Source organism: Oncorhynchus tshawytscha, unplaced genomic scaffold (genome assembly GCF_018296145.1).
Source record: "Oncorhynchus tshawytscha isolate Ot180627B unplaced genomic scaffold, Otsh_v2.0 Un_contig_3458_pilon_pilon, whole genome shotgun sequence".
In the NCBI taxonomy this organism is placed as follows: Eukaryota; Metazoa; Chordata; class Actinopteri; order Salmoniformes; family Salmonidae; genus Oncorhynchus; species Oncorhynchus tshawytscha.
In genome coordinates, this window is record NW_024609763.1 from 122,780 (window position 1) to 150,000 (window position 27,221).

The window sequence follows — 27,221 nt, forward strand, 5'->3', positions numbered from 1 at the left end:
AACAGATATGTAGTGAAGAGGAGAATATCAGATGAGTAACAGATATGTAGAGAAGAGGAGAATATCAGATGAGTAACAGATATATGTAGAGAAGAGGAGAAATCAGATCAGATATGTAGAAGAGGAGAATATCAGATATGTAGTGAAGAGGAGAATATCAGATATGTAGTGAAGAGAGAATATCAGATATGTAGAGAAGAGGAGAATATCAGATATCAGAAGAGGAGAATATCAGATATGTAGTGAAGAGGAGAATATCAGATGAGTAACAGATATGAAGAAGGAGAATATCAGAGAATAACAGATATGTAGAGAAGAGGAGAATATCAGATATGTAGAGAAGAGGAGAATATCAGCTGAGTAACAGATATGTAGAGAAGAGGAGAATATCAGATGAGTAACAGATATGTAGAGAAGAGGAGAATATCAGATATGTAGAGAAGAGGAGAATATCAGATATGTAGAGAAGAGGAGAATATCAGATGAGTAACAGATATGTAGAGAAGAGGAGAATATCAGATATGTAGAGAAGAGGAGAATATCAGATGAGTAACAGATATGTAGAGAAGAGGAGAATATCAGATATGTAGAGAAGAGGAGAATATCAGATATGTAGTGAAGAGGAGAATATCAGATATGTAGAGAAGAGGAGAATATCAGATGAGTAACAGATATGTAGAGAAGAGGAGAATATCAGATATGTAGTGAAGAGGAGAATATCAGATATGTAGTGAAGAGGAGAATATCAGATATGTAGAGAAGAGGAGAATATCAGATATGTAGTGAAGAGGAGAATATCAGATATGTAGTGAAGAGGAGAATATCAGATATGTAGAGAAGAGGAGAATATCAGATGAGTAACAGATATGTAGAGAAGAGGAGAATATCAGATATGTAGTGAAGAGGAGAATATCAGATATGTAGTGAAGAGGAGAATATCAGATATGTAGAGAAGAGGAGAATATCAGATATGTAGTGAAGAGGAGAATATCAGATATGTAGTGAAGAGGAGAATATCAGATATGTAGAGAAGAGGAGAATATCAGATGAGTAACAGATATGTAGAGAAGAGGAGAATATCAGATATGTAGTGAAGAGGAGAATATCAGATATGTAGTGAAGAGGAGAATATCAGATGAGTAACAGATATGTAGAGAAGAGGAGAATATCAGATGAGTAACAGATATGTAGAGAAGAGGAGAATATCAGATATGTAGTGAAGAGGAGAATATCAGATGAGTAACAGATATGTAGAGAAGAGGAGAATATCAGATGAGTAACAGATATGTAGAGAAGAGGAGAATATCAGATATGTAGAGAAGAGGAGAATATCAGATATGTAGTGAAGAGGAGAATATCAGATATGTAGAGAAGAGGAGAATATCAGCTGAGTAACAGATATGTAGAGAAGAGGAGAATATCAGATGAGTAACAGATATGTAGAGAAGAGGAGAATATCAGATGAGTAACAGATATGTAGAGAAGAGGAGAATATCAGATATGTAGAGAAGAGGAGAATATCAGATATGTAGAGAAGAGGAGAATATCAGATATGTAGTGAAGAGGAGAATATCAGATGAGTAACAGATATGTAGAGAAGAGGAGAATATCAGATGAGTAACAGATATGTAGAGAAGAGGAGAATATCAGATATGTAGAGAAGAGGAGAATATCAGATATGTAGAGAAGAGGAGAATATCAGATGAGTAACAGATATGTAGAGAAGAGGAGAATATCAGATATGTAGAGAAGAGGAGAATATCAGATATGTAGAGAAGAGGAGAATATCAGATGAGTAACAGATATGTAGAGAAGAGGAGAATATCAGCTGAGTAACAGATATGTAGAGAAGAGGAGAATATCAGATGATAACAGATATGTAGAGAAGAGGAGAATATCAGATATGTAGTGAAGAGGAGAATATCAGATAAGAAGAGGAGAATATCAGATATGTAGAGAAGAGGAGAATATCAGATATGTAGTGAAGAGGAGAATATCAGATATGTAGTGAAGAGGAGAATATCAGATATGTAGAGAAGAGGAGAATATCAGCTGAGTAACAGATATGTAGAGAAGAGGAGAATATCAGATATGTAGTGAAGAGGAGAATATCAGCTGAGTAACAGATATGTAGAGAAGAGGAGAATATCAGATATGTAGAGAAGAGGAGAATATCAGATATGTAGAGAAGAGGAGAATATCAGATATGTAGTGAAGAGGAGAATATCAGATATGTAGTGAAGAGGAGAATATCAGATATGTAGTGAAGAGGAGAATATCAGATATGTAGTGAAGAGGAGAATATCAGATGAGTAACAGATATGTAGAGAAGAGGAGAATATCAGATATGTAGTGAAGAGGAGAATATCAGATGAGTAACAGATATGTAGTGAAGAGGAGAATATCAGCTGAGTAACAGATATGTAGAGAAGAGGAGAATATCAGATGAGTAACAGATATGTAGAGAAGAGGAGAATATCAGATATGTAGTGAAGAGGAGAATATCAGATGAGTAACAGATATGTAGTGAAGAGGAGAATATCAGATATGTAGTGAAGAGGAGAATATCAGATATGTAGTGAAGAGTGGAGTTGATTCAGCAGCAGTGGATGTGTCTGGTATCTTACCTCATGCGTGCCAATAGTTCTTTGTATGATGGCTGGGTGGAGATATCTTCTTCAACACACACATCCCATACAGTCACACCAGTACATTATTAACTGGGATACATACAGTCACACCAATACATTATTACCTGGGATACATACAGTCACACCAATACATTATTACCTGGGATACATACAGTCACACCAATACATTATTACCTGGGATACATACAGTCACACCAATACATTATTACCTGGGATACATACAGTCACAATACAGTCAGTCACCAATACATTATTACCTGGGATACATACAGTCACACCAATACATTATTACCTGGGATACATACAGTCACATTATTACCAATACATTATTATTACCTGGGATACATACAGTCACTCCAATACATTATTAACTGGGATACATACAGTCACTCCAATACATTATTACCTGGGATACATACAGTCTCTCCAATACATTATTAACTGGGATACCTGGTGTCGACGCCCTGGGGTGTGAGCAGGTAGCAGCGCAGGCAGCTGTAAGACCCCGCCCCTTTACCTGAAGCGCCACCGCTCTCGCCATCAGAGTCACTCTCTGGGAGGGGCTTAATGATCTTCACAAAGGATTCTGGGAAGATACCTGTTCGATTGCTCACCGTGCCCTGAGAGAGAGAGGAAGTGAGAGAGAGGAAGTGAGAGAGAGAGAGAGAGAGAGAGAGAGAGGGGTGGATTAATAGAGAGGGGTGTATTAATAGAGAGGTGGTCTAATAGAGAGAGGTGGATGAAAAGAGAGGTGGATTAATATAGAGGTGGATTAATAGAGAGAGGTGGATTAATAGAGAGAGGTGGATTAATAGAGAGAGGTGGATTAATAGAGAGGTGGATTAATAGAGAGGGGGTCTAATAGAGAGAGGTGGATTAATAGAGAGGTGGTCTAATAGAGAGAGGTGGGTTAATAGAGAGAGGTGGATTAATAGAGAGGTGGATTAATAGAGAGAGGTGGATTAATAGAGAGGTGGTCTAATAGAGAGAGGTGGGTTAATAGAGAGAGGTGGATTAATAGAGAGGTGGATTAATATAGAGGTGGATTAATAGAGAGAGGTGGATTAATAGAGAGGTGGATTAATAGAGAGAAGTGGATTAATAGAGAGGTGGTCTAATAGAGAGAGGTGGGTTAATAGAGAGAGGTGGATTAATAGAGAGGTGGATTAATAGAGAGAGGTGGATTAATAGAGAGGGGTGGATTAATCGAGAGAGAGGAGGATTAATAGAGAGGGGTGGATTAACAGAGAGAGGTGGATTAATAGAGAGAGGTGGATTAATAGAGGTGGATTAATAGAGAGAGATGGATTAATAGAGAGGTGGATTAATAGAGAGGGGGTCTAATAGAGAGAGATGGATTAATAGAGAGGGGTGGATTAATAGAGAGAGATGGATTAATAGAGAGAGATGGATTAATAGAGAGAGGTAGATTAATAGAGAAAGGTGGATTAATAGAGAGGTGGTCTAATAGAGAGGTGGATTAATAGAGAGAGATGGATTAATAGAGAGAGATGGATTAATAGAGAGGGGGTCTAATAGAGAGAGATGGATTAATAGAGAGGGGGTCTAATAGAGAGAGATGGATTAATAGAGAGAGATGGATTAATAGAGAGAGGTAGATTAATAGAGAAAGGTGGATTAATAGAGAGGTGGTCTAATAGAGAGGTGGATTAATAGAGAGAGATGGATTAATAGAGAGAGATGGATTAATAGAGAGGGGGTCTAATAGAGAGAGATGGATTAATAGAGAGAGATGGATTAATAGAGAGAGATGGATTAATAGAGAGGGGTAGATTAATAGAGAGAGGTGGATTAATAGAGAGGGGTAGATTAACAGAGAGAGGTGGATTAATAGAGAGGGGTAGATTAATAGAGAGGTGGATTAATAGAGAGGTAGATTAATAGAGAGAGATGGATTAATAGAGAGAGATGGATTAATAGAGAGGGGGTCTAATAGAGAGAGATGGATTAATAGAGAGAGATGGATTAATAGAGAGAGATGGATTAATAGAGAGGGGTAGATTAATAGAGAGGTGGATTAATAGAGAGGGGGTCTAATAGAGAGAGATGGATTAATAGAGAGAGATGGATTAATAGAGAGAGGTGGATTAATAGAGAGGGGTAGATTAATAGAGAGGTGGATTAATAGAGAGGTAGATTAATAGAGAGAGATGGATTAATAGAGAGAGATGGATTAATAGAGAGAGATGGATTAATAGAGAGGGGGTCTAATAGAGAGAGATGGATTAATAGAGAGAGATGGATTAATAGAGAGGTGGATTAATAGAGAGAGATGGATTAATAGAGAGAGATGGATTAATAGAGAGGGGGTCTAATAGAGAGAGATGGATTAATAGAGAGAGGTGGATTAATAGAGAGGTAGATTAATAGAGAGATGGATTAATAGAGAGAGATGGATTAATAGAGAGAGATGGATTAATAGAGAGGGGGTCTAATAGAGAGAGATGGATTAATAGAGAGGGGGTCTAATAGAGAGAGATGGATTAATAGAGAGGGGGTCTAATAGAGAGAGATGGATTAATAGAGAGGTGGATTAATAGAGAGAGATGGATTAACAGAGAGAGATGGATTAATAGAGAGGGGGTCTAATAGAGAGAGATGGATTAATAGAGAGAGGTGGATTAATAGAGAGGTGGATTAATAGAGAGGTAGATTAATAGAGAGAGATGGATTAATAGAGAGAGATGGATTAATAGAGAGGGGGTCTAATAGAGAGAGATGGATTAATAGAGAGGGGGTCTAATAGAGAGAGATGGATTAATAGAGAGAGATGGATTAATAGAGAGAGATGGATTAATAGAGAGAGGTGGATTAATAGAGAGGTGGTCTAATAGAGAGGTGGATTAATAGAGAGAGATGGATTAATAGAGAGAGATGGATTAATAGAGAGAGATGGATTAATAGAGAGGTGGATTAATAGAGAGGTGGATTAATAGAGAGAGGTGGATTAATAGAGAGAGATGGATTAATAGAGAGAGATGGATTAATAGAGAGAGGTGGATTAATAGAGAGGGGTAGATTAATAGAGAGGTGGATTAATAGAGATGGGGTTAATAGAGAGAGATGGATTAATAGAGAGAGGTGGATAAATAGAGAGGGGTAGATTAATAGAGAGGTGGATTAATAGAGAGGTAGATTAATAGAGAGAGATGGATTAATAGAGAGAGATGGATTAATAGAGAGGTGGATTAATAGAGAGAGATGGATTAACAGAGAGAGATGGATTAATAGAGAGGGGGTCTAATAGAGAGAGATGGATTAATAGAGAGAGGTGGATTAATAGAGAGGTGGATTAATAGAGAGGTAGATTAATAGAGAGAGATGGATTAATAGAGAGAGATGGATTAATAGAGAGGGGGTCTAATAGAGAGAGATGGATTAATAGAGAGGGGGTCTAATAGAGAGAGATGGATTAATAGAGAGAGATGGATTAATAGAGAGAGATGGATTAATAGAGAGAGGTGGATTAATAGAGAGGTGGATTAATAGAGAGGTGGATTAATAGAGAGAGGTGGATTAATAGAGAGAGATGGATTAATAGAGAGAGATGGATTAATAGAGAGAGATGGATTAATAGAGAGAGGTGGATTAATAGAGAGAGGTGGATTAATAGAGAGAGGTGGATTAATAGAGAGAGGGCTGTAAAGTGTGAGTGTGTATAGAAGCAGTTTTACATAGGCTCAACATCATGACCTGGCTAATATCTCAGAAGTACTCAAGACACACATACAGAGATGGCCCATATGTGTGTGAGGCATTTTGAGTAAGGCTTGACCCCTGCTGACCCTTCTTCTCTTCACTTTACTCATCCCTCTCTCTCTGCATCATCTCTCTCTCTCTCTCTCTCTCTGCATCATCTCTCTCTCTCTCGCTCTCCTCTACCTCCACTCTCTCTCGCTCCTCTTCCCCCTCTCTCTCTCGCTCGCTCCTCTTCCCCCTCTCGCTCCTCTTCCCCCCTCTCTCTCGCTCGCTCCTCTTCCCCCTCTCTCTCGCTCGCTCCTCTTCCCCCTCTCTCTCTCGCTCGCTCCTCTTCCCCTCTCTCTCTCGCTCGCTCCTCTTCCCCCTATCTCGCTCTCTCTCTCCTCTCCCCCTTTCCCTCTTCCCTCTCTCTCTCTCTCCTCTTCCCCCTCTCTCCTCTTCCCCCTCTCTCTCTCTCGCTCTCTCCTCTTCCCCCTCTCTCTCTCTCTCTCTCTCCTCTTCCCCTCTCTCCTCTTCCTCCTTCTCTCCTCTTCCTCTTCCCCCTCTCTCTCTCTTCCCCCTCTCTCTCTCTCCCTCTCTCTCTCTTCCCCCTCTCCTCTTCCCTTCCTCTCTCTCTCTCTCCTCTTCCCCCTCTCCCTCTCCCCCTCTCTCCTCTTCCTTCCCTCTCTCTCCTCTTCCCCCTCTCCTCTTCCCTCTCCTCTTCCCCTCTCTCCTCTTCCCCTCTCTCTCTCCTCTCCTCTTCCCCCTCTCTCGCTCGCTCCTCTTCCCCCTATCTCGCTCTCTCCTCTTCCCCCTTTCTCCTCTTCCCTCTCTCTCTCTCTCTCCTCTTCCCCCTCTCTCTCTTCTCTCTCTCTCTCTCTCCTCTTCCCTCTCTCTCTCTCTCTCTCCCTCTCTCCCCTCTCTCTCTCCTCTTCCCCCTCTCTCTCTCCTCTTCCTCTCCCTCTCTCTCTCTCTCTCTCTCTCTCTCTCTCCTCTCTCTCTCTCTCTCTCTCTCTCTCTCTCTCCCCTCTCTCTCTCTCTCTCTCTCTCTCTCTCTCTCTCTCTCTCACCTCTCCCCCTCTCTCTCTCCTCTCTCCCCCCCTCTTCCCTCTTCCCCTTCTCTCTCTCTCTCTCCTCCTCTCTCTCACCTCTCTCCCCCTCTCTCTCACCTCTTCCCCCTCTCCCCCTCTCTCACCTCTCCCCTCTCTCTCACCTCTTCCCCCCTCTTTCACCTCTTCCCCCCTCTCTCTCACCTCTCCCCCTCTCTCTCACCTCTTCCCCCTCTCTCTCACCTCTTCCCCCTCTCTCTCACCTCTTCCCCCTCTCTCTCACCTCTTCCCCCTCTCTCTCACCTCTTCCCCCTCTCTCTCACCTCTTCCCCCTCTCTCTCACCTCTTCCCCCACTCTCTCTCACCTCTTCCCCCTCTTTCACCTCTTCCCCTGCCTCTCTCTCACCTCTTCCCCTGCCTCTCTCTCACCTCTTCCCCCTCTCTCTCACCTCTTCCCCTCTCTCTCACCTCTTCCCCCTCTCTCTCACCTCTTCCCCCTCTCTCTCACCTCTTCCCCCTCTCTCTCACCTCTTCCCCCTCTCTCTCACCTCTTCCCCCTCTCTCTCACCTCTTCCCCCTCTCTCTCACCTCTTCCCCCCTCTTTCACCTCTTCCCCTGCCTCTCTCTCACCTCTTCCCCTGCCTCTCTCTCACCTCTTCCCCTGCCTCTCTCTCACCTCTTCCCCTGCCTCTCTCTCACCTCTTCCCCTGCCTCTCTCTCACCTCTTCCCTGCCTCTCTCTCACCTCTTCCCTGCCTCTCTCACCTCTTCCCCCCTCTCTCTCTCTCTCCTCTTCCCTCTCTCTCCATTCCCTTTCAATTCAATTCAACTCAAGGGGCTTTATTGGCATGGGAAACATGTGTTAACATTGCCAAAGCAAGTGAGGTAGATAATATACAAAAGTGAAATAAACAATAGAAAATAACAGTAGACATTACATATACAGAAGTTTCAAAACAATAAAGACATTACAAATGTCATATTATGTATATATACAGTGTTGTAACAATGTACAAATGGTTAAAGTACACAAGGGAAAAAAATAAGCATAAATATGGGTTGTATTTACAATGGTGTTTGTTCTTCACTGGTTGCCCCTTTCTCTATCCACCCTCTTTCTCATTAACTCTCTAGTCTCTCTCTCTCTATCCACCCTCCCTCTCTCTCGCCACCCTCCCTCTCTCTCGCCACCCTCCCCCTCTCTCGCCACCCTCTTTCTCACTCATTCTCATTCTCTTCTCTCCCTCCACCCTCACTCCTAGTGCCCATCCATCTCCCTCCCTCCCTTCTCCAAACTCCACATCTCTCTCTCCTCCCACCGTTCCTCCTCATCCCTCCCCTCTATTCACTCCTCTCCTCTTCAATTTCTCCCTCCTCCATCCCTCCCCTCCTCTCCTCCATCCATCCCTCCCTCTCCTCCATCCCTCCCTCCCCTTCTCCTCCATCCCTCCTCCCTCCCTCCCTCTCCTCCCTCCCCTTCCTCCTCCTCCATCCATCCCTCCCTCCTCCTCCTCTATCCCTCCCTCCCTCTCCTCCATCCATCCCTCCCTCCTCCTCCTCCTCCTCCTCCTCTATCCATCCCCCTCTCCTCCTCCTCCTCCTCCCTCCATCCATCCCCTCCCTCTCCTCTTCCTCCTCCTCATCCCTCCCTCTCCTCCTCCTCCTCCTCCTCCTCCCTCCCTCATCCCTCCCTCTCCTCCATCTCCTCCATCCCTCCTCTCTCCTCCTCCATTCCTCCCTCTCCATCCCTCCACTCTATTCCTCCCTCTCCTCCATCTCTTCCACCTCCTCCATCCCACCCCTCCCTCTCCTCCTCCTCCTCTATCCCATCCCTCCCTCTCTTCCCTCCCTCCCTCCATCTCTTCCATCCCTCCCTCTCCTCCTCCATTCCTCCTCCATCCATCCCTCCCTCCCTCCTCCTCCTCCTCCTCTCCATCCATCCCTCCCTCTCCTCTCCCTCCCTCCCTCTCCTCTCTCCTCCTCCATCCCTTCCTCCTCCTCCTCCTCCCCTCCTCCATCCCTCCCTCCTCCTCCATTCCTCCCTCCCTCTCCTCCTCCCTTCCTCCCTCTCCATCCCTCCACTCTATTCCATCTCTTCCCCTCCCACCCTCCCTCCTCCCTCCATCCCTCCCTCTCCTCCTCCATCCCTCCTCCCTCTCCATCCCTCCACTCTATTCCTCCCACCCTCCCACCTCCCTCCCTCCCTCCTCCATCCCTCTCCTCCTCCCTCCTCCCTCTCCATCCCTCCACTATATTCCTCCCACCCTCCCATCCCTCCATCTCTTGCCTGCAGCTCACCTCCAGCCAGTCTGTGTTAACTCTCCTCAGAAGGAAGATCACCTCTCCAGCTTTCATACTCAGCTCCAGTCGTCCGCTCCCACTGAAGTCAAAGACCACCTGGGAACCACACACACACACGGAGGAGAACACACACACACGCGGAGGAGAACACAAACACGCCCGCAGCAGGCAGCGGACCAGGATCAACCGAGAGAAAGGGAGAGAAAGAGACAGACAGACAAAGAGAGAAGACTGAGAAACCGAACAGGTAAGAGTGACTCATTTTACTTGTCTGATGATGGAGTGTGTGAGAGAGAGAGAGAACGGGACAGCAATCCGCAGAAGACAAGAGGGAACAAGTGCCAGGGATGAGGGATGAGAGAAAGAAAGAGGGATCCCTGAAGGAGTACAGAGAAAGAGAGAACAGGACACTGGTGTGAGTCAGGGAGACGGGCACTGAAGGGATGAAACGGACCATAAGTGGTTTTGTTTGTGACTAGAGCAGATCTTCACAGTGCAGGAAATCACTTGACAACACTCCTACTCCTAATGCTGCACAACGCGTGGGATCGGACAGGCACACAGCTAAGAGAGACGAGAGAGAGCTGAGCGCTTAGCGAGTGGGCAAGTGTGAGTGCGTGTGTGAGTGCGTGTGTGAGGGCGTGTGTGTGTGAGTGCGTGTGTGTGTGAGTGCGTGTGTGAGGGTGTGCGTGTGAGGGCGTGTGTGTGTGCGTGTGTGAGTGCGTGTGTGTGTGTGAGTGCGTGTGTGCGTGTGTGTGTGAGTGCGTGTGTGTGTGTGAGTGCGTGTGTGAGTGCGTGTGTGTGAGTGCGTGTGTGAGTGCGTGTGTGAGAGCGTGTGTGCGTGTGTGAGTGCGTGTGTGCGTGCGTGCGTGAGTGCGTGCGTGCGCGGGTGGATGGGAGAGGAGAGATGCAGGGGGTGCGTAAAAGCGGACAAGTATAAAGTAAAAGATACACTTAAAAGGGTTAAAAGCAAGTCATGATAGTGTATTTTATAGTGTGGCTTTGAGCTGAGTCATGATAGTGTATTTTATAGTGTGGCTTTGAGCTGAGTCGTTATAGTGTATTTTATAGTGTGGCTTTGAGCTGAGTCGTGATAGTGTATTTTATAGTGTGGCTTTGAGCTGAGTCATGATTGTGTATTTTATAGTGTGGCTTTGAGCTGAGTCATGACAGTGTATTTTATAGTGTGGCTTTGAGCTGAGTCATGATAGTGTATTTTATAGTGTGGCTTTGAGCTGGGTCGTGATAGTGTATTTTATAGTGTGGCTTTGAGCTGAGTCATGATAGTGTATTTTATAGTGTGGCTTTGAGCTGAGTCATGGTAGTGTATTTTATAGTGTGGCTTTGAGCTGAGTCATGATAGTGTATTTTATAGTGTGGCTTTGAGCTGATCATGATAGTGTATTTTATAGTGCGGCTTTGAGCTGAGTCATGATAGTGTATTTTATAGTGTGGCTTTGAGCTGAGTCATGATAGTGTATTTTATAGTGCGGCTTTGAGCTAAGTCATGATAGTGTATTTTATAGTGTGGCTTTGAGCTGAGTCATGATAATGTATTTTATAGTGTGGCTTTGAGCTGAGTCATGATAATGTAGGACATGTGGTAAACCGGATAACACCTGTGCAGTCACTTTACACCCCTCCTTGGTATTTGACGGGCACTAATGAGAAACAATATGGTTCGTCCACACAACTGCCTGGTATTAAAGAGTAGTTAATCACCTGTTTAATGATGGTAGTAACAGAGTAGTTAATCACCTGTTTAATGATGGTAGTAACATAAAGAGTTACCACACCTTCAGCTCTTTCATCCTACATTAACAATACTAATGTATTGTGTGCGTGTGCGTGTGTGTGTGTTCCTACATTAGTATTACTGCTGTACTGCGCTAACAGGGCATCTGGGGATAGGTAATAAACAAACCTATTACAGATAAGAAGGACACACACATATACACACACATGCCTGCATGTGGACACACACACACATTGCTGAAGCTTTGCTCAGTCAAGTAGGAGATGGAGGGACAGGTGGAGTAAAGGTGAAGAGGAGGAGAGTGAAGGACACAGAGACAGATGATATCAAGACAAAGAGGAGAACTACAGACAGATGGAGAAGAGAGAGAGAGAGAGAGAGAGAGAGAGAGAAAGCAAAAAAGAGAGAGAGAGAAAGCGAAGAGAGAGAGAGAGAAAGCGAAAAGAGAGAGAGAAAGCAAAGAGAGAGAGAGAGAGAAAGAGAAAGAGAGAGAGAAAGCGAAAGAGAGAGAAAGCGAAGAGAGAGAAAGAGAGAGAGAGAGCGAAGAGAGAGAGAGAGCAGAGAGAGAGAAGAGAGAGAACGCGAAGTGAGAGAGGAGTGAGAGAGAGAGAGAGAGAGAGAGAGAGAGAGAGAGAGAGAGAGAGAGAGGTGTTAAGAGATGTTGAAGCAGTGGGAGTGTGAGGAGCAGTGTATGTGTGTGTGTGTGTGTGGGGGGGGCGAGACAAACCCTGTAGTATAGTATAATAGCTACTGTTGTACAGAGAGTGGTATCTGGAGCAGCCCAGGGCCACCTTCTTGTGCTACAGGCCCTTCATGTTTTTACATTTAGCTCAGTTGGTCAGTTTGTAGGATGTGGTGCCTAGTTGGAACACAATCCTGCGGTACCTGTGTCACTCCAGGAACAGGGTTGTCTACCCTGGTGTAGGGTAACATTCCCTTAGATGCTGATCTTGGGTCAGTTTTGCACCCTGGAGTACTGTACATACACTTTATATACAAAAAATGCTTAAATCACCCAACATCAGTGCCCGACCGAACTAATGCTCTTTTGGCTAAATGGAAGCAAGTCCCCTCAGCAATGTTCCAACATCTATTGGAAAGCCTTCCCAGAAGAGTGGAGGCTGCTGTAATAGGAAAGGGGAGACCATCTCCATATTAATGCCCATGATTTTGGAATGAGATGTTCAACGAGCAGGTGTCCACTTACTTTTGGACATTAGTGTATGCGATGCCTGATAACCTGACAATTGGTGCACCAATTCATTACAATCTGAGTGATCCTAGAGACATGCCGAATCTCTAGTGTGTGTGTGTGTGTGTGTGGGTGTGTGTGTGTGTGTGTGTGTGTGTGTGCGTGTGTGTACGTGTGTGTGTGTGAGCCAGTTTAATTGAGGCAGTATGTTACAGCAGCAGATTACCCAGACCCTGAGAACACACACTGACACGATTGTGCAGACAACAGTGTGCAGACACACACATTACCCAGATCCTGCTGTTTAGAATGCAGTACACCAAAAATGTATTGTTTGATTACAATGTCAAATTACTGCAGGGCTTAATGTGTGTGTGTGTGTGTGTGTGTGTGTGTGTGTGTGCGCATGAGCAACAAGCTCTCACAGTCTCACTGCAGAATTATTCATCCACATTCTCCAAATGTCATTTCTAAGTGTTTTTCTCCTGCTGCTCTGTATCGCTCCATTTCTCCAAAAGTCACATTTAGAAGTTAAGGGTTAAATTCAGTCACTCATTCTACTGGTTAAGGTAAGGGTTAAATTCAGTCACTCATTCTAAATGGTTAAGGTAAGGGTTAAATTCAGTCACTCATTCTAAATGGTTAAGGTAAGGGTTAAATTCAGTCACTCATTCTAAATGGTTAAGGTAAGGGTTAAATTCAGTCACTCATTCTAAATGGTTAAGGTAAGGGTTAAATTCAGTCACTCATTCTAAATGGTTAAGGTAAGGGTTAAATTCAGTCACTCATTCTAAATGGTTAAGGTAAGGGTTAAATTCAGTCACTCATTCTAAATGGTTAAGGTAAGGGTTACATTCAGTCACTCATTCTAAATGGTTAAGGTAAGGGTTAAATTCAGTCACTCATTCTAAATGGTTAAGGTTTGGGATGGGATGGGGTTAGAACCCCCCCACTGGGATTGAACACGCCACACACACACACACACACACACACACACACACACACACTTCCAGTGGTTAGAGCGTTGGGCCAGTAACCAAAAGGTTGCTGGATCGAATCCCCGAGCTGACAAGGTAAAAATCTGTCGTTCTGCCCCTGAACAAGGCAGTTAACCTACTGGGCGCCGAAGACGTGGATGTCGATTAAGGCAGCCCCCTGCACCTTTCTGAGTCAGAGGGGTTAAATGCAGAAGACACATTTCAGTTGAAGGCATTCAGTTGTATAACTGACTAGGTATCCCCCCCCCGTTTCCCCATCTGATCCAGAGTCATGAGACGACTTGATGCTCAAGTGCTCGTTTCCCCTAGTGACCTGTTTTGAAGGCATTTCCCAACGTCCTCAGGACATGGATAGAAGCCCAACTTCAAAGTCAATCTTGAACGACCTGGCTGGATAAGCAACATTCTCTCCCAATAAACACAGGGTATGGAAAAAGTTGAGATAGGAATCTCCTTAGCGCCCTCTCACACTCACTCACACAAACACACCCTCGTTAGTTGTTTCCCTCTCTCTCTCTCCAGCACTCTTTCTATCACTCCATCCTACAGTCTACAGTCAATCACGGACTACAAAAAGAAAAACCAGCCCCGTCGCGGACCACAATGTCTTGCTCCCAGACAAACTAAACAACTGCTTTGCTCGCTTTGAGGACAATACAGTGCCACTGACACGGCCCGCTACCAAAACCTGTGGGCTCTTCTTCACCGCGGCCAACGTGAGTAAAACATTTAAACGTGTTAACCCTCGCAAGGCTGCAGGCCCAGACGGCATCCCCAGCTGAGTCCTCAGAGCATGCGCAGACCAGCTGGCTGGTGTGTTTACGGACATATTTAATCAGCCTTATACCAGTCTGCTGTTCCCACATGCTTCAAGAGGGCCACCATTGGTCCTGTTCCCAAGAAAGCGAAGGTAACTGAGCTAAATGACTATCGCCCCGTAGCACTCACTTCCGTCATCGTGAAGTGCTTTGAGAGACTAGTCAAGGACCATATCACCTCCACCCTACCTGACACCCTAGACCCACTCCAATTTGCTTACCGCCCAAATAGGTCCACAGACGACGCAATCGCCATCACACTGCACACTGCCCTAACCCATCTGGACAAGAGAAATACCTATGTAAGAATGCTGTTCATTGACTACAGTTCAGCATTCAACACCATAGTAACCTCCAAACTCGTCTTTAAGCTTGAGACCCTGGGTCTCGACCCCGCCCTGTGCAACTGGGTACTGGACTTCCTGACGGGCCGCCCCCAAGTGGTGAGGGTAGGTAACAACATCTCCACCCCGCTGATCCTCAACACTGGGGCCCCACAAGGGTGCGTTCTGAGCCCTCTCCTGTACTCCCTGTTCACCCACGACTGCGTGGCCATGCACGCCTTCAACTCAATCATCAAGTTTGCAGACGACACAACAGTGGTAGGCTTGATTACCAACAACGACAAGACGGCCTACAGGGAGGAGGTGAGGGCCTCGGAGTGTGGTGTCAGGAAAATAACCTCACACTCAATGATAACAAAACAAAGGAGATGATCGTGGACTTCAGGAAACAGCAGAGGGAGCAGCCCCCTATCCACATGGACGGGACAGTAGTGGAGAGGGTGGAAAGTTTTAAGTTCCTCGGCGTACACATCACGGACAAACTGAAATGGTCCACCCACACAGACAGCGGGGTGAAGAAGGCGTGGCTTGTCACCAAAAACACCCACAAACTTTTACAGATGCACAATGGAGAGCATCCTGTCGGGCTGTATCACCGCCTGGAACGGCAACTGCTCTGCCCATAACCGTAAGGCTCTCCAGAGGGTAGTGAGGTCTGCACAACGCATCACCGGGGGCAAACTACCTGCCCTCCAGGACACCTACACCACCCGATGTCACAAGAAGGCCATAAAGATCATCAAGGACAACAACCACCTGAGCCACTGCCTGTTCACACCACTACCATCCAGAAGGCGAGGTCAGTACAGGTGCATCAAAGCTGGGACTGAGAGACTGAAAAACAGCTTCTATCTCAAAGACTATTAAACAGCCATCACTAACATTGAGTGGCTGCTGCCAACATACTGACTAAACTCCAGCCACTTTAATAATGGAAAAATGTATGTAATAAATATACCACTAGCCACTTTAATCAATGCCACTTTATATAATGTTTAAATACCCTACATTACTCATCTCATATGTATATACTGTACTCTATACCATCTACTGCATCTTGCCTTTGCCGTTCGGCCATCACTCATTCATATATTTATATGTACATATTCTTATTCATTCCTTTACACTTGTGTGTAAAAGGTAGTTGTTGTGAATTTGTTATATTACTCATTGGTTATTACTGCATGGTCGGAACAAGAAGCACAAGCATGTCGCTACACTCGCATTAACATCTGCTAACCATGTGTATGTGACAAATAAAATGTGATTTGATTTGATATCCCTACTCTTTCTCCATCTTTCCCCTCTCTCTCTCTCTTTCTAAATCACACATTCAATCTTTTCCGCTCCCCTTTTCTCTCTCACCCCTTCCCCCTCTCTCACCCCATCCCCCTCTCTGTCAGCCCTTCACCCCTCTCTCTCCATCTCTCTCACCCCTTCCCCCTCTCTCTCCATCTCTCTCACCCCTTCCCCCTCTCTCTGCCCATCCCCCTCTCTGTCAGACTCTCTCCCCATCTCTCTCACCCCTTCTCCATCTCTCTCACCCCTTCTCCATCTCTCACCCCTTCCCCTCTCTCTCCATCTCTCTCACCCCTCCCCCTCTCTCCATCTCTCTCACCCCCCCCCCCCCTCTCTCCATCTCTCCATCTCTCCCCCCCCCCCTCTCTCCATCTCTCTCACCCCTCCCCCTCTCTCCATCTCTCTCACCCCTCCCCCTCTCTGTCCCCTCCCCCCTCTCTCCATCTCTCTCACCCCTCACCCCTCCCCCTCTCTCCATCTCTCTCACCCCTCCCTCTCTCTCATCCCCCCTCTGTCAGCCTCTCTCTCCATCTCTCTCACCCCTTCCCTCTCTCTCCATCTCTCTCACCCCTTCCCCCTCTCTCTGCCCATCCCCCTCTCTGTCAGCCTCTCTCTCCATCTCTCTCACCCCTTCCCCCTCTCTCTCCATCTCTCACCCCTTCTCCCCCTCTCTCTCCATCTCTCACCCCTTCCCTCTCTCTCTCCATCTCTCACCCCTTCCCTCTCTCTCCATCTCTTACCCCTTCCCCCCCTCTTTCTCACCCCTCCCCCCTCTCTCCATCTCTCACCCCTTCCCCCTTTCTCCATCTCTCTCACCCCTTCCCCCTCCCCTCCCCCCTCTGTCAGCCCTTCACCCCTCTCTCTCCATCTCTCTCACCCCTTCCCCCTCTCATCCCCCTCTCTGTCAGCCCTTCCCCCTCTCTCATCTCTCACCCCTTCCCCCTCTCTCCATCTCTCTCACCCCTTCCTCCTCTCTCTCCATCTCTCTCTCCCCTTCCCCCCCTCTCTCTGCCCATCCCCTCTCTCTGTCAGCCCTTCACCCCTCTCTCTCTCATCCGTCTCTCACCCCCCTCTCTCTCCCCATCCCCCCTCTCTCGTCTCTCTCCCCCCCCTCCTCTCTCTCCATCTCTCACCCCTTCCCCCTCTCTCTCCATCTCTCTCACCCCTTCCCCCTCTCCCTCTCTTTCATCTCTCTCAGCCCTTCCCCCTCTCTCTCCATCTCTCTCACCCCTTCCCCCTCTCTCTGCCCATCCCCTCTCTGTCAGCCCTCACCCCTTCCCCCTCTCTCTCCATCCCCTCTCTCACCCCTTCACTCCTCTCTCTCCATCTCTCTCACCCCTTCCCCCTCGCTCTCCATCTCTCTCACCCCTTCCCCCTCTCTCTCCGTCGCTCTCACCCCTTCCCCCTCTCCCTCCATTATCTATTCATCAATCTCTGTGTAAATCAGTGTGGAACAGTGTACCACACACAGATGAATTACAGAGAGATGATATTATCTGCTATTAACATAGGAGTTTACTGTAGAGTGTGATTGGGGATCTATATTTAGCAGAGAAGATCAGAAAAGGTGAGTGTGTGATACACTGTGAAACACACACACAGTGAGATTTTGAATGAGTGTGTGTGGGTTTTACTTCGATGAGAATGATGATGATGAGGCATACGGGCACAGCACACACACCTGGTTCATCCAAGTCCATACCTGTCACACTTCAAAAGACCCCCACACACACACGCACACACACACACACACCACCCCTCAACCAACCAACCCCCCCACACACACACACACACCAACCAACCCCTCCCCCACACCCACCCACCCACCAAACAACCAACCCCTCGCCCCCACCCACCCACCCACCCACCCACCCACCAAACAACCAACCCCTCGCCCACACCCACCCACCAACCAACCCCTCCCCCACACCCACCCACCCCCAACCAACCAACCCCTCGCCCACACCCACCCACCCACCAAACAACCAACCCCTCGCCCACACACCCACCCACCCACCCACCCACCAAACAACCAACCCTCGCCCACACCCACCCACTAAAGTAGTGCACCTAATCCAACTATAGACACATATAGACCTGCCTTATGGGCCCTGGTCTAAAGTAGTGCACAAGGGAATCGGGTGCCAGTCTAGGGGGTGCCGAATCAAACTATAGAAATGTGGCCCAAGGGTCACGTAGACCTGCGATCTAGATTCAGCTTCCCCAGAAGACTGATTAACACCTGGTCTAACTATAGAGTCATGGCTCTAGGGTTAAGGAGACAGGGGATATCAGTAGACCTAGTGGACTAGGGTTAGAGTCAGTGGCTAACTAGAGTCATGGCTCTAGGGTTAAGGAGACAGGGGATAGTGTCAGACTAGACCTAGTGGTCTAACTATAGAGTCATGGCTCTAGGGTTAAGGAGACAGGGGGATAGTGTCAGACTAGACCTAGTGGTCTAACTATAGAGTCATGGCTCTAGGGTTAAGGAGCCAGGGGGATAGTGTCAGACTAGACCTAGTGGTCTAACTATAGAGTCATGGCTCTAGGGTTAAGGAGACAGGGGGATAGTGTCAGACCATACCTAGTGGTCTAACTATAGAGTCATGGAGATCTAGGGTGCCTTATGGGACCTGGTCTAAAGTAGTGCATCTAATCTAACTATAGACACATATAGACCTGCCTTATGGGCCCTGGTCTAAAGTAGTGCACCTAGTCTAGATATAGACACATGGAGAACAGGAGGGACTGATTAAAACCTGATCTAACAATATAGCTATGGCCCTAGGGTCACCTCACCAATGGGAGGAGTCACACGTTCCAATTACACTCTTAACGACCCATAACTTAATGAATGCATTCAGCTCGTTTAACACAGCTAGCCAATAGGGAGGGAGTTTTTTTTGTTTTGTCTTAATTGGATGACCCACTTCATGGTTGGCTTGGGTGAAGTGAAGGATCATGGGAGGATATAAATGGTGCCCTTGAGGAGGAGGGCACCTGAGCGGCTGGTTGGGGTGTTTGTGTGTGTGTGTGTGTGTCCTGTCCTGTCCCCACTTAAATAGTTAATAACCAAACTGTGCCATTGACACAGCAACCAAATCTAGAGGCATTCTGCCAAAAATGAAACTTCATTCAAGACATCAAGACATGACTACACCTGAACACAACTCTCTCCCTCTGTCATCTTTTGCACTGTCAAAGACAAAAGACAAACCTCACCACTTTCTCACCTTCTTACTCTGACTACGACTGGCTTAGCTAACGCTAGCTACTAGTGCATCCCTATGGCCCATCGCCTCAACTGGGTAACAACGCTAACATTAGCTAGCGCATCCCTATGGCTCATTGCCTGTAGCGCTAATGCTAAACTGGACAACACAAGTCAAATGTGTGATTAGTGCCATCCATCTCCACGTCGGGTCATTGACCATAGTTTAGATTACATCTAATGGACACTTCAGTTCACATGACCAAACGTAGATAACAGTCTGAAGCACTCAACCACACACACGCACATACGCACAGTGCTGAGAGGGATGGATAAACTATAATAACTATGGTGTGGGCAGAGAGGACTGTGAGTTTACAGTTCTCTGTACTGTGTGTGACAGGAAGGGGAGGGGAGAATGTGTGTGTGTGTGTGTGACCATGTGTGTGTGTGTGTGTGTGTGTGTGTGTGTTGTGAAGCTTTAAAAGGGGAGTGGAGAGAATATGTGTGTGAGAGATGCAGTACGTTTGACCATGTCCCAAGCTAAAGTACTGGTCTCCTTTAACTGTGGTTAGTGAAGCTTTAAAACTGAGTGATACGACACACACACACACACACACACACACACACACACACACACACACACACCTTATTTAAACAACAAGCTCTCACAGTCTTACTGTAGACATCCAAACCCTTGTCCATAAATGTCAAATTTAGAAAGTTAAGTTTAGGCAATAATTCCCAATGGTTAAAGGATAGGGTTAAGGGTTAAGGGGTTAAAACTAAAATAAATATACAAGGTCCTATCACTGGGATTGAACACGTGACCCTCGGAGCCGCCCGTCCGCCATCCCCGCCCACAACGCCATAGCAAAACCCAAGACAACTTGATGGTAATAGCGCTCACCGTTGCCCCTAGTGGACAGCTTTGAAGTCATCTGTTTTCTTTACGTCCTGCTAAACCTGGATGGTCTAATTTGGCAGTGGATCTTGTGTGACCTGGCTGTATATAACCTATAGGGGGATTTCAAACGACCACTGACGGCCACTTTAGACCTGGTCCTCGAGAGTAGACACACACACACACACACTCTAAACAAGGTCACCCAAACACACCCACTAAACTATCCCCACCCTCACACACACACCCACTAACCTATCCCCACCCTCACACACACAACACACCCACTAACCTATCCCCACCCTCACACACACACACACCCACTAACCTATCCCCACCCTCACACACACACCCACTAACCTATCCCCACCCCTCACACACACACACACTAACCTATCCCCACTCTCACACACATGCACTAACCTATCCCCACCCTCACACACACACACACCCACTAACCTATCCCCACCCTCACACACACCCCTTATCTCCCTCCCCAGTCCAGTTAAGACGGCAGTAGAATTTAAATGGTGTTTTTCCTCTCTATCTCTCTGGCATGACCAGAATGAGAACAGGGGGACTGACAAACCTCTCCCAGGAATGAGAAGGATGGGGGGAGAGAGAGAGGAGAAAGACAAACCTCTCCCAAGGAAAGATGACGGGAGCGAGAAAAGAAAGAAAGACAAACCTCTCCCAAGGAAAGATGACGGGGAGCAGAGGATGGAGAGGAGGAGAGAAAGACAAACCTCTCCCGTGACAGAGGATGGACAAATGGAAAGATGAGAGAGAGAGAGAGGAGAAAGACAAACCTCTCCCAAGGAAAGATGACGGGAGCGAGAGGAGAGAGGAGAGAGATGGATGGAAAGTGAGAGAGAGATGAAAGACCTCTCCCAAGGAAAGAGACGGGGAGCGAGAGAGAGAGAGGAGAAAGACAAACCTCTCCCAAGGAAAGATGACGGGAGCGAGACGGGAGCGAGAGAGAGGAGAAAGACAAACCTCTCCCAAGGAAAGATGACGGGAGCGAGGAGAGCGTGACAGAGGATGGAGAGAGAGAGAGGAGAAAGACAAACCTCTCCCAAGGAAAGATGACGGGAGCGAGAGGAGAGAGAGAGGAGAAAGACAAACCTCTCCCAAGGAAAGATGACGGGAGCGAGAGGAGAGAGCGTGACAGAGGATGGATGGAAAGAGAGGAGAGAGAGAGAGGTGAAAGACAAACCTCTCCCAAGGAAAGATGACGGGAGCGAGAGGAGAGAGAGAGGAGAAAGACAAACCTCTCCCAAGGAAAGATGACGGGAGCGAGAGGAGAGGAGAAAGACAAACCTCTCCCAAGGAAAGATGACGGGAGCGAGAGGAGAGGAGAAAGACAAACCTCTCCCAAGGAAAGATGACGGGAGCGAGAGGAGAGGAGAAAGACAAACCTCTCCCAAGGAAAGATGACGGGAGCGAGAGGAGAAAGAGAAAGACAAACCTCTCCCAAGGAAAGATGACGGGAGAGGAGAGAGCGTGACAGAGGATGGATGGAAAGAGAGGAGAGAGAGAGAGGAGAAAGACAAACCTCTCCCAAGGAAAGATGACGGGAGCGAGAGGAGAGGAGAAAGACAAACCTCTCCCAAGGAAAGATGACGGGAGCGAGGGATGAAGGTAGCCTTGGAAAGAGACATGAAAGGATGGAGGGGGAGTTCTTTTTTAAATGCTAAAATATGATAAAGTGAGGGAGAAAATGAAGGAGAGAGCATGACAGAGGATGGATGGAAAGAGTGGAGAGAGAGAGGAGAAAGACAGTAATGGGAGAGGATTAAAGGAGCAAAACAGAATGAGAAACCACTCTCAGAGGCAACGGAGTCACTGACTCAGGGGGGTGGAGAAACAACCTCTGTTTAACCCCGTTAATGACTCCATTAGGTCCTTTCCAGTCACAAATAGATCTATAGAGAGACTAGTCAATTCTTCAGCTAGAAACCAAACAGATCTACACTACCGGTCAAACGGTTTAGAATACCTACTCATTCAAGGGTTTTTCTTGATTTTTACTATTTTCTACCTTGTAGAATAATAGTGAAGACATCAAAACTATGAAATGACACATATTGAATCATGTTGTAATCCAAAAAAATGCCAGAAGTGTGCTAAGCTGTCATCAAGGCAAAGGGTGGCTGTGGAAGAATCTCAAATATAAAATATATTTTGATTTGTTTAACACTTTATTGGTTACTACATGAATCCATGTGTTATTTCATAGTTTTAAAGTCTCTAACGTCTTCTACACTGTAGAAAATAGTACAAATAAAGAAAAACACTTAAATGACTAGGTGTTCTAAAACTTTGGACCAGTAGTGTATGTTGATGTATATCTACAATGTTTTGTGTAATTCCCACCTGATTGTGTGTTGTGTGTGTGTGGAGGGGCTGTCCTTCATATGACCCTGTACTGTGGTTACTTCAAACAACATGCTAACTGTCATGGATCACAATGTTACATGGTTGCTTGTTTATGTGGTGGTTATGGTAACATGTTGCGTTATCCTGACAGGGTTTGGGTTGTGTGGGTAAGCGTGAAGACCGTAACCAAAGCAACAGTTTTACAGTATTGTAGGCCTACCTCAGCTCGATAGATGAGAGATAGAGAGAGATAGAGAGAGAGAGAGAGAGAGAGAGAGCGAGAGAGAGAGAGAGAGAGAGAGATAGAGAGGAGAGAGAGAGAGAGCGAGAGAGAGAGCGAGAGAGACAGAGCGAGAGAGAGAGAGCGAGAGAGAGAGAGAGAGAGAGAGAGAGAGAGAGAGAGAGAGATAGAGAGATAGAGAGAGAGATAGAGAGAGATTGAAACAGAAGGTTAAGAGGAAAAAGAGAAGTACTGCATCCCTACCTCAGCTCTGGGGAGGAGAAGACATCTGTCTGGTTGGTTTTAACTGTCTTCCTGGAGAGAGAGGGGGAGAGAGGGGGAGGGAGAGAGAGAGGGGGAGAGGGGGAGAGAGGGGGAGAGAGAGAGGGAGAGAGAGAGGGAGGGGGAGGAGGAGAGAGGGGGGAGAGGGGGAGAGAGGAGAGAGGGGAGAGAGGAGAGAGAGAGGAGAGAGAGAGAGGAGAGAGGAGAGTCAGAGATGACCGTTTAGAAAATGTGAAAAAAACCCTGCGGTGAGTGAGGTCAGTCCAAAGAGGAAATAGAGAGAGTCCTAGTTTACATCACTTCCTGTTGAGAGAGTCCCTAATTAGCACATAACATGTCCTTAGTTACCACATCTCCTAACGGGGAACTCTGACAGCATCCCAAACAGCACCCTATTCCCTAAACAGTGCACTATGGGCCCTGGTCTAAAGTAGTGCACTATATAGGGAATAGGGTGCCATTTGGGACTCAACCCGTGACAAGAGAGAGCAACACATCAGAGAAGTGAACATTAGAGGAAACAACAGTGGCCACCAACTCTCTGTTACAGGGCTAAGTGAAGGCGGTTCAGAGGTCAAGCAGTCTCAGTCATGGGTGGTGCCCAGAAAGTGGAAGAAGTAAGAGTTCTATTCATGTGAGACTGTGGTGCAGTGAACTCTGAATGAGTCAACGGTATAAAAGAAGTATGGAGGGAGCAAGTTGTTTTGGGGGAGTAGTAGCTGACTGCTAAAGAGTCCCAGAGTTACAGGAAGTAGCAGCAGTAGTGACACGTTGAAACAGTATTACTGTGGTATTATATTTAAGCAATAAGGCCCAAAGGGGTGTGGTATACGGCCAATATACCACGGCTAAGAGCTGTTCTTAGCATGACGCAACACGGAGTGCCTGGATACAGCCCTTAGCCGTGGTATATTGCCCATATACTACAAACCCCTGAGGTGCCTTACTGCTGTTATAACCTGGTTACCAGCGTAATTAGAGCGGTAAAACTAAATGATAGCTTACACTCTACGTGTAGGGGGCCGGAGGCGACGCAGGGCTCGTGGTTGGTGCTGACTGTCTGACTCAGTCTGGTAGAAAAACATCCTGATGTCGTCATCCAATAGAACCCAGGTAGGCAGGCCCAGCAATCTCTAGGGGGAGAGAGGAGGAGAGAGAGCGAGAGAGAGACACACAGTGGTGGAGCAACATTGTGACATGAGAAAAAGCCCTGGCTAAATTAGGAGATCACTCATTGCCCTTTCAATCTGCAGATACACACTGAGTGGACAAAACATTAAGAACACCTTCCTAATATTGAGTTGCACCCTCTTTTGCCCTCAGAACAGCCTCAGTTCATCAGGACATGGACTCTACAAGGTGTTGACAGCGTTCCACAGGGATGCTGGTCCATGTTGACTCAATGCTTCCCACACTTGTGTCAAGTTGACTGGATGTCCTTTTGGTGGTGGACCATTCTTGATACACACAGGACACTGTTGAGCGTGAACAACCCAGCAGCGTTGCAGTTCTTGACACAAACCAGTGTGCCTGGCTCATAATACTGTACCCCGTTCAAAGGAACGTAAATCTTCTGTCTTGCCCATAATCACTCTGAATGACACACATACACAATCCATGTCTCAATTTGTCTCAAGGCTTAAAAATCCTTCTTTAACCCGTCTCCTCCCCTCCCCTTCATGTTTAACCTGTCTCCTCCCCTTCATCTTTAACCCGTCTCCTCCCCTTCATCTTTAACCCGTCTCCTCCCCTTCATATTTAACCCGTCTCCTCACCTTCACCGTTAACCCGTCTCCTCCCCTTCACCTTTAACCCGTCTCCTCCCCTTCACCGTTAACCCGTCTCCTCCCCTTCACCTTTAACCCGTCTCCTCCCCTTCACCTTTAACCCGTCTCCTCCCCTTCACCTTTAACCCGTCTCCTCCCCTTCACCTTTAACCCGTCTCCTCCCCTTCACCTTTAACCCGTCTCCTCCCCTTCACCTTTAACCCGTCTCCTCCAATTCACCTTTAACCCGTCTCCTCCCCTTCACCTTTAACCCGTCTCCTCCCCTTCACCTTTAACCCGTCTCCTCCCCTTCACCTTTAACCCGTCTCCTCCCCTTCACCTTTAACCCGTCTCCTCCCCTTCACCTTTAACCCGTCTCCTCCCCTTCACCTTTAACCCGTCTCCTCCCCTTCACCTTTAACCCGTCTCCTCCCCTTCACCTTTAACCCAGTCTCCTCCCCTTCACCCGTCTCCTCCCCTTCACCCGTCTCCTCCCCTTCACCTTTAACCCGTCTCCTCCCCTTCACCTTTAACCCGTCTCCTCCCCTTCACCTTTAACCCGTCTCCTCCCCTTCACCTTTAACCCGTCTCCTCCCCTTCACCTTTAACCCGTCTCCTCCCCTTCACCTTTAACCCGTCTCCTCCCCTTCACCTTTAACCCGTCTCCTCCCCTTCACCTTTAACCCGTCTCCTCCCCTTCACCTTTAACCCTGTCTCCTCCCCTTCACCTTTAACCCTGTCTCCTCCCCTTCACCTTAACCCTGTCTCCTCCCCTTCACCTTTAACCCTGTCTCCTCCCCTTCACCCGTCTCCTCCCCTTCACCTTTAACCCGTCTCCTCCCCTTCACCTTTAACCCGTCTCCTCCCCTTCACCTTTAACCCGTCTCCTCCCCTTCACCTTTAACCCATCTCCTCCCCCTCCCCTTCACCCGTCTCCTCCCCTTCACCTTTAACCCGTCTCCTCCCCTTCACCTTTAACCCGTCTCCTCCCCTTCACCTTTAACCCGTCTCCTCCCCTTCACCTTTAACCCTGTCTCCTCCCCTTCACCTTTAACCCTGTCTCCTCCCCTTCACCCGTCTCCTCCCCTTCACCTTTAACCCGTCTCCTCCCCTTCACCTTTAACCCGTCTCCTCCCCTTCACCTTTAACCCGTCTCCTCCCCTTCACCTTTAACCCATCTCCTCCCCCTCCCCTTCACCCGTCTCCTCCCCTTCACCTTTAACCCGTCTCCTCCCCTTCACCTTTAACCCGTCTCCTCCCCTTCACCTTTAACCCGTCTCCTCCCCTTCACCTTTAACCCGTCTCCTCCCCTTCACCTTTAACCCGTCTCCTCCCCTTCACCTTTAACCCGTCTCCTCCCCTTCACCTTTAACCCGTCTCCTCCCCTTCACCTTTAACCCGTCTCCTCCCCTTCATCTTTAACTTGTCTCCTCCCCTTCATCTACACTGACTGAAGTGGATTTAACAGGTGACATCAATAGGGGATCATAGTTTCCACTCGGTGTATACTCTCCGTATGACTTACCTTCATATAAGTGTTGAGTTCTGGAATTCTATTCTCTGCAATCTCCTTCTTATTGCCAATGAACACTTTACCTAGAGACACAAAGACACACACCATAGAAAGTCTCCCAACGTTTTCCCCTCCAACAAGACCAACCAATAACTAAAACTCTTCCTTTCTGGAAATCGATCAATCCGAAATAACTCATTTCAAGGTTGACAGTATTGCCTTTGGGTGGTTGCATAAATATCAACAACATAATGACATTTTAATTGCATTTCTCATCAGAGTTGATGATATGTTAATGAAACAGGCCACAGATGTAGGATCTTCATTTGATCACTCTTTTGTCACTGCAAATTTTCATGCACAGCAGGGAATGAAACCTTGTAGTGTATTCGAGGTTTAAAAAGGCCTCTAAAGTTAGTAACTTTCCCTTTAATATGTCACACTTGATTTTCCCTAAATGAAAAATGTATCAAAACCTACAAAAATGTCCATGAATCATAATCCACATTATAACTCACATTTGTCGTTGCTGCAGGACTATTTTGCTACTGTAGTAAACTGGCTCAAATTAAGAGTCCACATCTGTAGCATGTGTTCCATATGACACCCTATTTCCCATATAGCCACTATGGGTCCTGGTCTAAAGAAGTGCACTACATAGGGAAATAGGGTGCCATTAAATAGGGTGCCCTTGAGACACAGACTGACGGTACGATACAAATAAACAAAGACTGTAGTTGAATGACTGTCCAACCAACAGCTATCTGAGATACGCAGAACATGCACACACACACACACACACACACAGCTACAGTACAACTAGGCCCAACTGAATGTCAC

The 27,221-nt window shown here is 47.0% G+C and overlaps 2 protein-coding genes across 2 annotated transcripts in view; one reads left to right on the forward strand and one right to left on the reverse strand.

Annotated features, from left to right (window-relative positions):
* LOC112240981 (neutrophil cytosol factor 4) overlaps nucleotides 1-27,221 on the reverse strand; it is a 50,475-nt gene that overhangs the window by 14,267 nt on the left and 8,987 nt on the right. The window contains exons 4-11 of the mRNA XM_042317696.1: nucleotides 26,394-26,464; nucleotides 24,108-24,235; nucleotides 23,085-23,135; nucleotides 11,590-11,799; nucleotides 10,223-10,263; nucleotides 9,697-9,956; nucleotides 3,102-3,271; nucleotides 2,628-2,693 (exon numbers count right to left, since the gene is read on the reverse strand). Of these exons, the coding sequence (XP_042173630.1) occupies nucleotides 2,628-2,693; nucleotides 3,102-3,271; nucleotides 9,697-9,956; nucleotides 10,223-10,263; nucleotides 11,590-11,799; nucleotides 23,085-23,135; nucleotides 24,108-24,235; nucleotides 26,394-26,464 (997 nt within the window). The remainder of the gene's footprint in view (nucleotides 1-2,627; nucleotides 2,694-3,101; nucleotides 3,272-9,696; nucleotides 9,957-10,222; nucleotides 10,264-11,589; nucleotides 11,800-23,084; nucleotides 23,136-24,107; nucleotides 24,236-26,393; nucleotides 26,465-27,221) is intronic.
* LOC112240198 (parvalbumin alpha) overlaps nucleotides 9,848-27,221 on the forward strand; it is a 62,391-nt gene continuing 45,017 nt past the window's right edge. Inside the window, exon 1 of the mRNA XM_042317726.1 lies at nucleotides 9,848-9,946. The gene's annotated coding sequence lies outside the window, so the exon portion shown is untranslated. The remainder of the gene's footprint in view (nucleotides 9,947-27,221) is intronic.